General features: G+C 41.7%; 1 protein-coding gene across 1 annotated transcript; it reads left to right on the forward strand.

The window, feature by feature from the left end:
• The first annotated feature begins 771 nt into the window (after positions 1 to 771).
• LOC142303114 (solute carrier family 45 member 3-like) lies at positions 772 to 15,754 on the forward strand. Its single transcript, XM_075344253.1, has 4 exons — positions 772 to 994; positions 3,148 to 3,969; positions 7,348 to 7,613; positions 10,102 to 15,754. Exons 1-4 carry the CDS (start codon positions 847 to 849, stop codon positions 10,555 to 10,557), a joined length of 1,692 nt encoding a protein of 563 aa, XP_075200368.1. The 5' UTR covers positions 772 to 846; the 3' UTR covers positions 10,558 to 15,754.
• The last annotated feature ends 939 nt before the right edge of the window (positions 15,755 to 16,693 follow it).

Genomic DNA, 16,693 nt, shown 5'->3' on the forward strand with positions numbered 1-16,693 from the left:
GGCACATGACTTATTTCTTCCAAAGACAATACTAAGGACCAGGGGGCACTCACTGCGAGTGGAAGAAAAGCGATTCCGACAACTAAATAGGAAAGGGTTCTTTACAGTTAGAGCAGTCAGACTGTGGAATGCCGACCACAAGAGGTAGTAATGGCAGATACTATAACAGCTTTTATATCAGGGCTGGATGATTTCCTCAGTACACACAACATTGTTGGTTATAAATGACTTAGTGACTAAATGTAGAACTGGTGGAGGAAGGTTGAACTAGATGGACCTAGGTCTTTTTTCAACCTAAGTAACTATGTTACTATGTAACCTCTGCAGTTGACAGTGACCGTATCGGTGCAGGTCACCTCTGCAACTGACACTGACAGTATCAGTGATATACTGCTATCACTAAAGTCATTAGCGCTTTGGATGATTGGCTGCAGCAGTTCCATGTCTTTAAGGTAAGTATTACTACTTTTATTATTTTATAGCATTTTCCCCTTAAGCATATGGTAGGCAATGTGCTATTTGTCAAAAGGGTGAACCAATAGGTCCAGTTATGTAGATACATGACTTAGGGAGGGCAGCATCCTGAATTGTTGTCCCAGGTAGGATGTCTAGCTTTGGTTTAATATTTATTTTTGATCTTTTTTTTTTACCATACTGTATAACTCGATCACCTTCTTATTTACACGTCTTTCTTTTGTAGCATGTGTCATTGAGTATGGAGGCCCAAGGAGATCAAAGGGAGGCATCATCTTCAAAGTCTGCTCTTCAGAGTTATCCGTCTCATGCGAGGTCACTTGAGATTTTAAACATTCGGCTCTAGACGCTGGAGAGAGAAAGTTCTCAGACATGACGCCATGCAGGTTGCAGTGGCACCTTGTCCTCCTAAACTTCATGACATGTGGCCTTGAAATTTGTGTGGCAGCTGGGATCACGTACGTCCCTCCATTACTGTTGGAGGCTGGAGTGGAAGAACAGTACATGACCATGGTTTTGGGTAAGTTGATGCTGTTATTAATCAACCACAATATTCTATATTGATTATTTTTGTATGGATTCTGGATAAATTTGGTGAGGAGCCATATGGCTGCCGGTAAAGCCCCCAACAATAATGTAAGTCATGTCTCTTTGACTTCTATACTGTTTTATCCCATCTTTTCTAGGATTCTCTGGCTCCAGGTTTTAATTTATTAGGATTGTGGTAGCTGTGGTTTTGCTGCAGGCTGTCACTTTTATACATAGAAAATTCACGTGTCTCGGTCTCGTGGTTTGGGGTATTTGGTGTCTGTTACGGTAATGTAAGGGCACAAAAATCGGCTGCAAGGAGAGCTCCACTTTGAACATGATGAAAGGAGCTAAAGTACAACAGTTTAGTTTAAGAATTTTAAAAAATTGGGCTGTTTTTTGTAATTTTTTAATTTTTTTTATTTGGTGGGGGTGGTAAAATTTGGCCAACTATCTGTTAGATTAGATCAGCCATTGAATAGGAATAATGTTGTCCTACAGGCATATCATATACCAAGTGTCACTGAGTAGTCTGAGATGGGAAATGCAAGGTGACTTATTCTGTACAAACTTCATGATGTCCAAGGGCCTAAGCCTTAAGGTGGCCATACACATTAGATTACCTTAAGACAATTCTGTTGATTTTTGATAGGTCTGGTTGACCATCTTTAAACGTATTAGATGTCCAACCTACATTGATACAGTCAATGATAAGAGAAAGAAAACATTAGGCATATGAAATTTTAATATGCGCAATTATTTTGTTATCAAAAGAAATAAGCCATGGTATCTGGGAGCAGCTTTATCTCCTTTTTTCATTGGAAGCATGGAGTATTCTTAGATATGGAGAGTTATACGTTCGTCAAATGAACCAACAAATTTGGAAGTCTATGGATGCCTTACAGTGGCGTAACTAGAGTTTGATGGGCCCTGATGCAAAGTTTGGACCTGCCCCCCCCAACTGTACACCAACACTCTGAGTACCGGATAATTACACTGATACTCAGAGTACGGGATAGTGTTGCTGACATTTGGCTCTTTCCCTTAGCACCCACGTTTCCCATGATCTGAAATCCTCTATCAGCACCCAGCTTTCCTATGCTCTGATATCCATCTTGTCCTCAGCACGTACCTTTCCATGCTCTTCTATACATATTTCCTTCAGCACGTAGCCTTCTCATACTCTGATATACATCTTCCCCTCAGCACCCAACTTTCCCATGATATCAGAGCATGGGAAAGCTGGGTGCTGAGGGAAAGATGTATAGCAGAGCATGGGAAAGCTGGGTGCTGAGGGAAAGTGCCTCCATTCTTCCTTCCTCCACTCCATCGTTCATCATTACTTTGTACGATCGTGGGCGAAGAGGGCCCAGTGCCACTGCTGGCACCTGGCCCCCCTGACTCACAGGCCCCATAGCGGCTGCGTGGTCTGCCACTGAACAGCGCAGCTCCTCTCTCACAGAGAGGAGCCGGTTGTTGCTGCAGGGCGGGCATCGGGCCCCTAACCCTGCTGGGCCCGGTCGCAGTTGGGATCTCTGCATCTGCGGTCGTTACGCCCCTTGCTGCCTATAGAAATAATCAGCCTGAGAATGGCTCTATTCAGAGATTTGTGATGTCGCTATACCATACATCACTTAGTGTAACGAGCGGAGCCACCTGACCTAAAGGAGAGGGTTCACTTTTGGAAACTAATATCTATGTTTCCTGATTAAAGGGGTAAATGCCACCTAGTCTATCCTTGACACCAAGATTTAAGGCCGACGCACGCATTAGAGTTAAATCAGCCGAACCTGCCGATATTGCTGAACTTGACTTTGATATTGGCTGGCTAATGTATAGGGTAATAGATGATGTTGAGGGAAAAAAGGTTGATTTCATCTGCTGAACCTTTTGTTCTTGGCAGGATAGGCTACCGCCAGAGGAGTCTGACAGCAACCCTTTCATAGAAAACACAGGAGGGCTCGACAGAATGAGCACTGCAGTGTATGGAGGAGTTGGAGCTCGGGAGTGATAGCTGCCGGCCAAATGATCAGACGAACCTCTTTACGAGGACCACCAATCTAGAAGCATTAATCATTGTACAGGATAATATTTTTGTCCTTTTTATGAACGCAGTAATTCATTTTTCAACCCTTTCTATTTCAGGCATTGGACCTGTCCTTGGACTAATTCTTGTACCGTTGATTGGATCAGCTAGTGACAATTGCCAAAGTAACTATGGTGGAAGACGCCCGTTCATCTGGCTGCTATCCCTGGGTGTCCTCCTGTCACTCTTCATCATTCCTCATGCAGACTCTTTGGCTTCCTACTTTTCCTACGGTGGTAATCGTGTCCATATTTTTTTTCTGATTTTCGGTGTGGGATTATTAGACTGTTGTGTCCAAGTCTGCTTTACCCCACTAGAAGCCCTCCTCTCCGACCTCTACCATGACGATGAAGATTGTGGTCAAGCCTTCGCCATGTTCTCATTAATGATCAGCGTTGGTGGTTGTATTGGGTATCTACTGACCTCGGTCAACTGGAATTACACGTACGTGTCACTTTACCTTGGTGGACAAGACGAGTGCCTGTTTTTATTATTGACTGTAATATTTATAATAAGTGTCGTTGTAACGATGAAGACGGCAGAAGAACATGGGCATGGCCAACAAGCCCTGGACCTCAAACCTCCTGTGACCTCTCTGTCCTTCACCAGAGGATGTTGCATACCAAAATGGAAGCTACGTTCTTGGAAATGCAACCCGATTTTTTGCTTGTTGAGCCTTTGCTGGTCTCTCACCCCCAGGATTTATCACAGTTACTGTCGCATCCCGGCGGTTATGAAACAGCTGTGTGCTGCTCAGTTATGTAGCTGGATGGCTGTCATGTCTTTTATGTTGTTCTACACAGATTTTGTTGGCGAAGGACTATATAAAGGTATTCCAAGTGCCGCTCCTGGGACTGAGTCGAGAATTCGATACGATGAAGGTGCGGACAATGTTTGTGGTGTTTATATAGCTTGTCATAGCTTGTCATTCCATACCCCACAATGGCCAAATATTGGGACAATTAAAGGGAACGTGTCATCAGATGTGGCGACTATAAGCAACGGCCACCACCAGTGAGCTCTTATATACAGCTGCTGTATATAAGAGCCCAGGCCGCTATGTAGAACGTAAAAAACACTTTAATTATACTCTCCTAGGGGGCAGTCCGGTCCTATGGGCGTCACTGCTCTTCGGTCCTATGGGCATCACTGCTCTCTGGTCCGGCACCTCCTCTCTGCTGTGATCTCCATCCTCCTTTCCATGTAGAACGTAAATAACACCTTTTATAATACTCACCTAGAAGCGGTCTAGTCCGATGAGTGTCACTGCTCTCAGTCTGGCGCCACCTCCATCTTGTGCGATCACCGTCCTCCTTCTTCTGAGGCCCGTGTGCATGATGCGTCCTACGTCATCAACATTGGCCGGAATTGAGGTCCTGCGCAGGAGCACTTTGATCAGGGCTGATCAAAGTATTGCAATGCGCATGCGCAGGTGGTTCTTCAACCTTTCCTTGCACCTGCGCATAACAGTACTTTGATCTGCCCTCAGCAGGGCAGATTAAAGTGCACCAGCACAGGAGCGCAATGTCGGACGGTGTGGATTATGTAGGACATGTCATCTATATTGGGCTGGGTAGAAGAAGGACAGAGATTGCAGTAGAGAGGAAGCGCCGGATCGGAGAGCAGTGGTGCCTATAGGACCGGAGGGCAGTGATGCCCATAGGACCGGACCGCCCCTTAGGGGAGTATTATAAGTGTTTTTTATGTTCTACACAGCGGCCTGGGCTGTTATATACAGTATTATAAAATACAGTATATAAGAGCCCACTGGTGGTGGCCGCAGCTTATAGTCACCAAATCTGGTGACAGGTTCCCTTCAAGCCTCACCCATATTCTACCAGGAAACTCTTGTGTATGTAAATCTTCATATGTCCCACCTCTTCCTACTTTTTCTTTTTAATGAGAAAGTCCCACCAAAATAAGGGATTATTGGAAGACAATCGGGTTAATTACAATTTTTCCCAATAATATGCACAGACAAAGCTTCTTCTTCGTACTTTTTTTGGGGGTGGGTGGACACGTGGACAGTTTTTGGTTCTCTGTACCCTTTTTAGTTATACCACTAATGTACTATTTCCATCAGGCTCATATATATATATATATATATATATATATATATATATATATATTAGTATATATATATATATATATATATATATATATATTAATATATATATATATATATATATATATATATATATATATATATATATATATATATATATATATATATATATATTGTAAAGGGACAGCTGGGAGCTATCCGGGTGTCTTTATGAATTTGCCAAATGTTAAGCAGATGTACACCTAATTCTGGCGCACATCACACGCCATTATAACTAGTGGCATTTAAAGAAATTATTTCTTCCCATAGATGTTTCCTGACATGTTTTCAGTCATTATTTTTCTTAGAAATTTTTAATTTTTGACCAAATTTGCATTTTTACCCTCTCTCTCTTTTTTTTTCCATAATATTTAGTGGTGAGCGAATAGTAACTCTTCATGTTCAGATTATTCATAATGAATCCCAAAGTACTATTTGGGTTTTTGTCACAAATAACGACCCTAATGCAAGTCAACAGGAAACCCGAACATTTTTCTTGTCGTGACGAATATTTGAATAGTGCTCGGTATTCGATAAACAAAATCCAAGGACATAGTTACTATTCGCCCATCATTAGTTATATTCCTATTAACGGGTTTCCCATCTAAAATAATAGATATGAAGGATTTATTAGCATAACAGCTGTTTAAAAAGCAGCAAATAAGCTGAAAGGGGTTGTTCACTACTAGGACAATCTCCTCTGATTCCACGTTGCCCCCAGGTAAAATAGTAAAGCTTATACTCACCTCCTGTACTGGCACCCTTCCGGTGGCGTCCGGCCCATACCGGCACCCTTCCGGTGGCGTCCGGCCCATACCGGCACACTTCCGGTGGCGTCCGGCCCATACCGGCACCCTTCCGGTGGCGTCCGGCCCATACCGGCACCCTTCCGGTGGCGTCCGGCCAATACCGGCACCCTTCCGGTAGCATCCGGCCCATACCATCACCCTTCTAGTGGTGCCGTAGCTCATGGTGCCAGGGCTCATGGGAGTTGTTACATCACGCAAGCAATGCGGCCAATCAGCATCGGCTTCCTTTTCCCCGCCTTCGGGCAAAACGAGTTACTCAACAGGAAGTGAGCACAGCGACTGCACTCACTTCCTGTTGATTGTTCATTTGGCCGAAGGTGGGGAGAAGGAAGCTGATGCTGATTGGATGAAGGCCTTGCATGATGTCACAACTCATGACAGTGTATGGCCCAATTTCCTCCATTCCATACCTTTCCCTTTTATGTTCACTCCTCCATAACTCCCCTTCATCACTTATACTATATAAATAATCACACTACACCTTCTTTGGATAACTTTGGCCACAGCGGCTATTTTATTAACATAAATTAACAATAACAAGATAAATAAGCAAAATGATAGGGAGGTTCTTGAAACTTGCCAGATGTGGCACATACCACCAGATTACAAGGTACCTCTATTTTACTCCCTTCTACAGGGCACCATACCACAATAAGAGGCCCAAAATGTGAAACCACCGGCCCACAGGGCACACCCCTGTCCAGAAACCCTTTTAAGTGCCAAATCACCAACAGCTCGATTCCATCCGGGAGGGAATTATCCACATAAAGCCGCCCCCAACACCAACTTTACCAACTCCAAGAACCCCACTGCCACGACCCCTGTGACATTAAGTCCCCAAAACAACTCCCCAACCGTGACCAAAGAACTCTTACACCTTTTTTTGTATAACCCTTCAAGAACCCCAAAAGAGGACGGATGGGCGGGAGTCCAGTCTTTGGACACCCCAACATGGCCACTTTTCCCGCACTTTTCCTTTATATACCCCACCCATGTTCAACACTCCTCCCCATCACCTTTTGTCATGTCCCATACCACTCCCCTTACATTCCCTCATGGACTAACCCCTGTCATATGGGCCTTCCTTTGCTTATTTTTCTGCTCTGGCCCTTTCTCGTGAGCCCTGACACAGCGAGCCACCTTACCGCTAGAAGAGTGGCGGTACATGAGGTGAGTATAGGCTTTATTATTTTATCTGGGGAAACATATGGAATTAGAAGGGGTTGTCCTAGTAGTGGAGAACCTCTTTAAGCCTAGCTTCTAAAAAAAACAACCTCCCAATAAATAAATAAACCTCATTGCGGAAATACATTGTTTGTTGAAGCTGACCATTGACTATCTTGCAGGGATTCGCATGGGAAGTCTCGGCCTTTTCCTCCAGTGTGCAACATCGACCTTTTTCTCCATGATCATCAACAAACTTGCCAAGCAGTTTGGGTCTCGGAAAGTCTATCTGTCCAGTATGATTACCTTCACTTCCTCTGCCTTTGTTATATGCCTGTCGCAGAACATCCTCATAGTCACCTTCATGTCTTCCTTAACTGGATTTGCCTACGCCACCCTACAGACGCTACCATATACCTTAATATGTCTCTATCACAAGGAGAAAGAAGTAAGTAATATGTGGTATTGATTAGTTTATTGTTAGAAAACCCAACCCAGTACGGAGTCCGGGAAATAATAATAGTGATAGTTGAGACTTTGAATAGGTCTCTAAACATTTTGTAACTTGAACCATGATTTTTTTTTATGTACAAACAGCTCCTTTGAAGACCAATGTGTATCCATGGTAACAGACTACAAACAAACCCAACGTTGTCTGATCCTTCATTCCTGCTGCCATCATTCTCTCCTGCTTTATGCATCATATCAATCTTATATTAGTAAGAAGTTAAAAGAAATATTAAAAGGACCAGACTACACAGGGTTTAGTTGTAGTCTGTTACCAGGGAAACCCATACAATTTGCACATTTTCTTCTTTTTTCTTTGGGGAGGGGGGGCATTGTAATGACATTTTCAATAGTTATACTTTAATGTCTCTATTACAAAAAGAGAAATAAGTAAATTAAAATATGGTACTGATTAGTTTAGTAGTGGAAAACCCAATTCACTTCTGAGTCCGTGAAATAATATTATTTGAGGACTATGAATGGTGGATGAAGTTATTTTGCATTCTGAAAAAAGATGCATGACCTATCCAGTTGTTTTGGGGTTGTTTTTCGTTACGATGCATGTAAATGAAAAAGGAAGCAATTGTATGAACTATAACATCTGTATCGGTTCCTTTCCCTCTTATTCCTACTTCGGCCACCAGGCGGCGCTGCACTTTTGATTGCAGGTGATGATTGACAGCATCAGTCCTTTTTTTTTATTCCCAGATCAGGGAGCTAAGGCGTTAATTGTCTTTTTTTTTTTTTTTTTTTATTTATAAATTACTCCTATCTGAGAGCCTTGGTGGGACTGCCTGCTATTTAAACTCCTGGGTCTCTGACTCCCACTTCCAGTCAATTTTGAGCATCCTATTGTTTACGATCCTGGTCCTGGTGTAATTTCTTGCCTCTGACCCCGCTTGCCGACCCTTCTTGCCTATGGTTTGCTCCTCCGGAAGGAAGCCTTCCGTGGATGCAATCCACTGGATCCCATTGTAAGACCAGATCCCTGTCAGACCTATGGTCACTGTATTCACTATCTCACTATATATAGTCCTGGATATTAGGAGGTCATTGAATGTCCACATGTGGATGCATGCTAATATGTGTATTTCTCATACATTTAATACGGGCATTTAATTTGCATCGAGAAGTGGTTGTGCCAAGTCTGTCCCTTTTTTGAGCTTGTGGCCTCTGCGTGACACAAATAGCTAATGTGTATCCATGGTAACAGACTACAAGCAAAGCCATTGTAGTCTGGTCCTGCTGTCTTGCAGCTATCCATCTGTCCCTTTTCTTACAACCTACCAAACTTATATTGATACAAACTAAAGGACATATTGAAGGATCAGACGACACAGAGTTTGTTTGTAGTCTGTTACCATGGAAACACATGCAATTTGGAAAATGTTTGCATTGTAATAACGTTGTCCATAGTATCCTAAGTAGAGATAGCCAAGCAGTACAATGCCCGCTGCTCGTAATGATGAGTGATCACTATGATGTTCGAGTGATCATTTCTTGAGCAGGATGGATGTGTGGACGGGCTCATAGAGTATAATGGAAGTCAATGATTGTGCAGTTCGGCCAGCCGTAAATAGAGCATTTCCGGGAGAGAGCAAGCAGATTTTTTTATTTGGCCACACTACATTCGAAAACATTGGTTTTATTCCCCATAACAGCCATACAGAGACTGCAAGTGGGTCTCACCGGGGTTTCCGTGATGTAAGCCTGCGCTTTGTGTTTATTGTTTCACGAATGACACATCAGAGCACTCGCGATATTCGGCCGAGCACCGAGCGTTACCGATCACCCCATTGCTCGATCGAGTACAGATTAGGGCAAATTTTCCTGTTGTTAGCTCAACCCCAGACCAAGCTGTGAGACAGTCAACTGCAGTAGAGCTATTAGAGATGAAGTACAAAGAGTGGAAAAATCGATCTAAAGGCCACCAACCCAACTATTTTTGACAAAACACCACTTCCATCCATAACCTTAGCAATGGTGGGAAACAAGTCCGGAGGAGATAGTAAGAGTGTCAAGGCACTCCTGTCTCCTACAGAGGATTCACAAGGGCTCAGAACCTTTTAAGTCTTGGGGTGAAAGAGTGTTTTGATGTGAATTTTCACCGATAGATGGTTTTTCCTTGGGGACTTATTGGATTTGGTATTTTGTATACTTTTAAGGCTAAAACATTCTATGGCTAATGATTGATGGTCCCAATTTTGGTAAGACTGGATGCAAAAAACCAACAGCTTCATTTTGGGACAAGTTGACATTTTTCTTTTTTTCCCAGGGGTGGTTTACTAGTCATACTTTCCATTTTAGACAGACATTCTGGACAATTTGGAATGTTGAGACTTGCAAGTTGAATCGAAAACTCCATGTTTTTAAGATCTATCTATATCACTGTGAGCATGAACGTAACATGAAGATGTGTTTCCCCATAGGTATTTATGCCAAGACCTTCTCTGCCAAACATCCGTAATGAGAAGATTCTCACCAAAGAAGCGGTGTACTTGTCACCAATTATCCCGAGCAGCCACCAAAATGGAACGTACAAGCACAAAGGACACAATAAAGAAGAATTTATATATATAAATCAAGAACTGGATCCATACACTCCATCCGAAGACTACTACCCCACAGACAACAATAGCCAGATGGCTGACAAAGCCGATAATTCTTGTAAAAACATTTACGCAAAGAGAGGGATCGGCCTTGACTTTGCGACTCTTGACAGCACCTTTCTCCTGTCTCAGGTCTTTCCGTCCCTCTTCATGGGCATGTTTGTACAAATGATGGAAAATGTTACAGTCTACATCGCTTCTTCTGTTGTTTTTGGAATATTTGCCATATATTTAGCGAACCGTGTTGTTTTTGACCAAAAAGACTTGCGAACATGAAAACTATAAAATCTTGGGAAAGAAGACAAGGAAAATGTTGTTTACAGTGTTTACGTTTACAGCCATAGATGTTTCTCTGTACTTTTTGTTTTAGCGTTTATTACTCACTATCACTGGATCTGCTCCATTTCCTTCTTTCGCTTTTTTTCCCCCTACATCCTTTTTATTCATTTTTGGTCATCTTCTGTTTCTTTTTTTTTTCCCTTCCCTGACCCATGTTTCCTTTTTTCATTCTCACTTTTTCTTTTTCCTTTTTTAATATTTCTTCCCCTTTCATTGAACCCTCTATCTTGTTGATTTCTTCCCTTTCGCTTCTTCCTTGCATTCTCTTTTTTTCTCACTTTCCCCTCACTTGATATCACCTTTCTCACGATTTTCCTTCTATCTCTCTATTTTCTCTCTTTCTCGCTTTCCACATTTTCTTCCTTTCCCTTTTTTCTAACTTTTCCTCTCTTGATTTCCCCGCTATCTCTCATTTTCTTTCTCGATTTCCCCTTTCTTTTTCGATTTCTCGTCTCACAATTTCACCATTCTATCTCTTGATTCCCCCTGTTTTGATTTACTCTCTCTATTTCCCCTGCCTCTTTTTCTCCTCATGTTCACTTGTCTCTTGCTTTCCCCTCTCACTCACTTCCCCTCTCTTTTGCTCTCCCCTGTCTTTTGATTTCTCCTCTCACGCTTTCTCCTTTCTCTCGCTTTCTCCTCTTTCTCTTCCCTTGATTTGCACTCTCTCTCGATTTCCCTTCTATCCCTCAATTTCCTGTCTCTCAATTTCCTTTCTTTCTATTTTCCCTCTCGCATATTCCTCCTCCCTTTCGCATTTCCCCTCTCTTGCTTTCCCCTCTCACTCACTTCCCCTCTCTTTTGCTCTCCCCTGTCTTTTGATTTCTCCTCTCACGCTTTCTCCTTTCTCTCGCTTTCTCCTCTTTCTCTTCCCTTGATTTGCACTCTCTCTCGATTTCCCTTCTATCCCTCAATTTCCTGTCTCTCAATTTCCTTTCTTTCTATTTTCCCTCTCGCATATTCCTCCTCTCTTTCGCATTTCCCCTCTCTTGCTTTCCCCTCTCACTCACTTCCCCTCTCTTTTGCTCTCCCCTGTCTTTTGATTTCTCCTCTCAAGCTTTCTCCTTTCTCTTGCTTTCTCCTCTCTCTTCCCTAGATTTGCACTCTCTCTCGATTTCCCTTCTATCCCTCGATTTCCCGTCTCTCAATTTCCTTTCTATTTTCCCTCTCGCATATTCCTCCTCCTTTTCGCATTTCCCCTCTCTTGATTTCCTCTCTCTCTATTTCCCTTTCCTTGTTCTTTCACCTCCCCTCTCTTTTGCTTTCCCCCGTTTTGATTTCTCCTCTCTCTCTTTCTCACATTCTCTTGTCAATTTGCTCTCTCTCTAAACTTTCCTTCTTTCTCGATTTCCTCTCTTTCTCTTGATTTCCCCCTCACATTTCCTCCCTCTCTCGATTTCCTCTCTCTCTTGATTTAATCTCTCTTTCTCTCTCGATTTCCCCTTGTTCTCAGACTCCCTTTTTTCTAACTTCTCCTTTCTTCATTTCCTCTCACTCTGGATTTCCCCTTTCTTTCTCTCTTTTTCTCTCTCTCTCAAATTCCATTTTTTTTTTCTTTCCTCTGTCCTCATTTCCCCTATTTCATTTGATTTTCCCTCTCTCCAAATTTCTTTTTTAATTGTTTTCACTTTTTTCTCTCTCTTGCCTCTAGTTTTCCCCTCTCTCTTGATTCCCCTTTCCTCTCAACTTCCCTTCTCTCTTTTGATTTATCCCTCTATCTCTCAATTTCCCTTACATCTTGGGTTTTTCTTTACTTTTTTTTCTTTCTTTTTGTTTGTTCTTTTTTGTTTGATTTACCTTTTCTCCTTGTTTTATCCCCTTCCTGTTTTATCTCCTTTTTTTTCTTTTTTAGCCCTTTCTCATCTTTTCGCCATTCCTCACCTTTTTTTTTACTCTCCTATAATTTTTTTTTCTTCTTTTATTTTATTCCACCCACGTGAATGTAATTAAAGGGAATACAATCTTTCCATGGAAGCCTTAAGACATTAGAAATGCTAAAACACTATTACCTTTTCTCTTTGTTTTATCCCCTGTTTTATCTTCCTGTTTTATCTCCTTTTTTTTTCTTTTTCTTTTGATTTTTTTTTTAGCCCTTTCTCATCTTTTCGCCATTCATCAACTTTTTTTTTAACTCTCCTATAACTTTTTTTCTTCTTTTATTTTATTCCACCCACGTGAATCTAATTTAAAGGGAATACAATCTTTCCGTAGAAGCCTTAAAACATTAGAAATGCTAAAACGCTATAAGTTTACTACATCGTTCATGTGAAAAAAAAAAAGAGAACAATTCACCAAGAACGCACCAGTCAAAACTGTTAAAATAAGCTGTTACCGTTTTTGACCCATGTATTTATTGCGGGGGTCTAAAAACTAAAGCAAGGAAGGAAGGATTTTATTTGGACCAAGAGAAATCTCACGTTCCTGGACTCGCAGAGGTGGTTGAATTTCTTAGCTGCTTCATCCTAAATAACAAAGCACAATTTCTAAAAATTCTGATGTAAATGCAGGAATGTGAAAAAAAAATCATAAAATCCTGCAAAAAAAAAACACAAAAACAAAAAAAATAAATTGTAATCATTTTTTATATAGGCATATAATTTATTTTTTCTGATTTATTTCAAATATTTAACACAATGTACTGTATAACTACTTATAAGGAATATTAACTACCGTTACTGAGTCGGCCTTTTAGATTTTATTTTTTTGCTAAAGGAAAGAAAAGCTGCTAGCTTTATATGTTTTTGTTTTTTTTACTGTACTATGGGAATTTGAGTATTAGTTTTATATATATTTTCCATGAGATTTTAGTTGCCCACCTTTTATGGTGTGTAGGTAGCCATATTATGGGCCAAACCCCATAGTCTGATGAATAAGCCTGCTGCCATATTCTCATTTTGGGTTATCCTTGGATAATTAATATAGATATACATTCATATCTGCAGGAGTAATCTGCAGGTTTGGAGATACCTGTGTTGGACTCCTCCTAGGAGGATCCATTAATTTTATTTAGTGCATGATTGGATGTCAACTTTTAAGCATTAGATGACTTTGGGATGAACGATGCATTGGCCGATTATACGGCCAACAATCATCTCAGCTGTCTCTTCTATACCCAGGAGCGCTCGTTTCACCGGGCGCTCCTGTGTTCTATGTGAGAAAGCTGCCGACAGTCATCTTTGCCGGCGGCTTGTCTCCGGCAGAACAAAAAAACGATCAGAAGTGGAGATGAGCGAAACCAAGGTTTGGGGTTTGGATTCGGAGTTCTGGTTCTTTAAGTATGAACACCACTCTCGCGAGCATCATTGTGCTTAGGTATGGTCTGTACTCAGCCCAGTGCGAGCCACTTGCAGAGTTTGAACGGCTCGCACTGGGGGTAACAACAACATGATCGGGTGTAGTATGCACCCAAAACAATGGAAAAACCAAGCCCTTCCTCCTCCAGAAGTAATATGTTTATGGCTGGATGCTTGTTGGCTGAAACCTGAACTGCCCAATTGTTGACTTCCAATGGGGTCCAGGTCGGGTACCAGTTGGGTCCCAAACCGAACTTTATCTAAAGTCCGGCTGAACCCGCCATACCGAACTTCAACAGGTCCTCCCATCTATAATCAGCAGTCCAACAACTGGACATGCCAGATCGACAGCTCTCCCAACAATCCCCCCATTCATATCAGAATGTCGTCCAAACGCATTGATATCTGTAGGTGCAGCTGACATTAGGTTGACCAGTTCTCCCACCAGCGTAGAATTGGTCATTCTTCTAATGTTTGCAAGATCATATGTCAACTCAATGGGGTTATGATCAAGTTTCGGTTAACCTGCCGTACCAAACTTCCACAGGTCCTCTCATCTCTAATCAGCAGTCCAAAATTGGACATGTCATATCAACATCTCCCTCAACAATCAGTTGACCGGTGCCCCCATACACTTTAGAATGTTATCCACATGCATTGATATCTGTGGGTGCAGTTGACATTAGGCTGGCCAATTCTCCCGACCAGCATAGAATTGGTCATTCTTCTAATGTTTGCAAGATCATATGTCAACCCAATGTTGTTCAGATCAAATTGGGGTCCCAAACCAAACTTTATCTAAAGTCCGTCTGAACCCGCCATACCGAACTTCCACGGGTCCTCCCATCTCTAATCAGCAGTCCAAAATCGGACATGCCAGATCGACATCTCCCCCATCAATCAGTTGACTGGTGCCCACATACACTTCAGAATGTTGTCTGAATGCTTTGATATCTGTGGCTGCAGCTGACATTAGGCTGGCCAATTCTCCCGACCAGCATAGAATTGGTCATTCTTCTAATGTTTGCAAGATCATATGTCAAAGTCTGGATTTTACTATTCTTAAAGGAGTTCAACCCAAAACTAACCTGATTTTGAAAGGTCCACATTGAGATTTTAAGGAAACAACCATAATCACCAAACCAAAAATCTATCAATCTTAAGGTGGCCCACGAGTACACATGAGAAACCTGATGGTTGACCAGCTCCTTCTCTCAATGCCACCACAAACGTTTGGTATGTTTATGGTGGAGTAAAGAGAAATACCTGTTCAGTAGGGAGAAGAGAATTAGTTTTATGTTGATGTCCAACAGACTTGTCCTTTTTTTCCAACATCTGCTGTCCTAGAGTTGGGAGGCTCCAGCCGGCCAAAGTCTATGGGTTCCACCAACTTGGAAGTTGTGTAAGAAAGGAATAGAGGGATGTCTCTGCATAACTAGACCATTTTGTCATTCGGGATGCCAGTAGCACTGGGTGATAACACATTTGGTAACTGGAATGAAGACCATATTGGTTGTCACCCTATTTTCAAAAAGTTGAGTAATTGTCTACACCAACTAAGTAGATTTCTGTTTTTTATTGGCTTTTCTGGATTAGAAAAAAAACTTGGCTGCCAGTTGTGTCCATGTGTTTTTTGTTCACTTGCTGACAACAATTTGCTGCATAATTATTGCCATCTCGCATTGTCATTGAAATCCGAAGCCTTATAATGATGTTTTTCCTAAGTGCCTGTACTTAATGTTTTTTATAAGAAATACTCTATTTAAGGGAAATTTTTAGTTACTGTTGTAATTGCAGAAATAATTTATACTTTAGAATTTTTTTTTAACTTTGACGCAGTTATCGTGTAAATAATATGTATACATTTTGTCATAAAATTCATTGTAATAAATTATTTCTTTAATGCTTTTATTAATTTCTATTATATTGTGTCCTTGGTTCTAAGTATTAGTTAAGTGTTGATGTATTCTAAATTCCCAAAATGCAAAAGGGTGAAATCGGATCTGTCCTATTTCTGCATGTTATGAACGGCTAGTATAAAAACAGTATCACATCTCAGGGCTCCTTGGCTTTTTTCATTACAGATAAATAATATCATACCTGCATGGTAAAGACCAACTCAGAATGTATTTCATCCATGGGGCCAGAGGGAGTTAGGACTAGATAATCTTGATGTAACAAGATAGAACAAATGTTTTACAAAAATTGCCAAAGTTCAGCTGTGTTCATATCTCAGTATCTAAAAAGGCCATAAACCATTGCTGGATAAATCACATGGTAATTCATAAAAAAATAAAATAAAATAATAGTTGCTAATGGAGATGACACTAAATTGTTTTTGCAATGTAACTGTCATGATTCTGATTAGCAGTGCTCTGTCTCCTGCAGAGCCTATACTGGGCCTCATATTTTCTTCGGGTGAACTCGTTCCCGGTCTAGTCCTGTGTGGTGTGGGAGGGCCTCTCATTGGAGCCTCGTTTTTTCTGGGAGCTATTTCACCCTGAATGTCACCAGTGATAATTCCTGTTTAGCAGTGCATGTCTCTGGTTCCTGTAAGTGACTGACCTGATCTTGTCCCGCTACCTAGTTCCTCGTACCCCATCCGGTGTCCTCCCCTACTCTGACTTGACTCCCTGACCTTCGGATTGTTTCCTGACCCCAGCTCCACTCTCTCCTGTGTACCCAACGTGTCCTCTTGGCTACCGACCTCGACTCATACCCCGATCCCGGCTCTGCTCTCTTCCTGGTACTTGACGCGACTTCCTGGTTTAAAGACCCTA

The sequence above is a fragment of the Anomaloglossus baeobatrachus genome, chromosome 4 (genome assembly GCF_048569485.1).
Source record: "Anomaloglossus baeobatrachus isolate aAnoBae1 chromosome 4, aAnoBae1.hap1, whole genome shotgun sequence".
NCBI lineage: Eukaryota > Metazoa > Chordata > Amphibia > Anura > Aromobatidae > Anomaloglossus > Anomaloglossus baeobatrachus.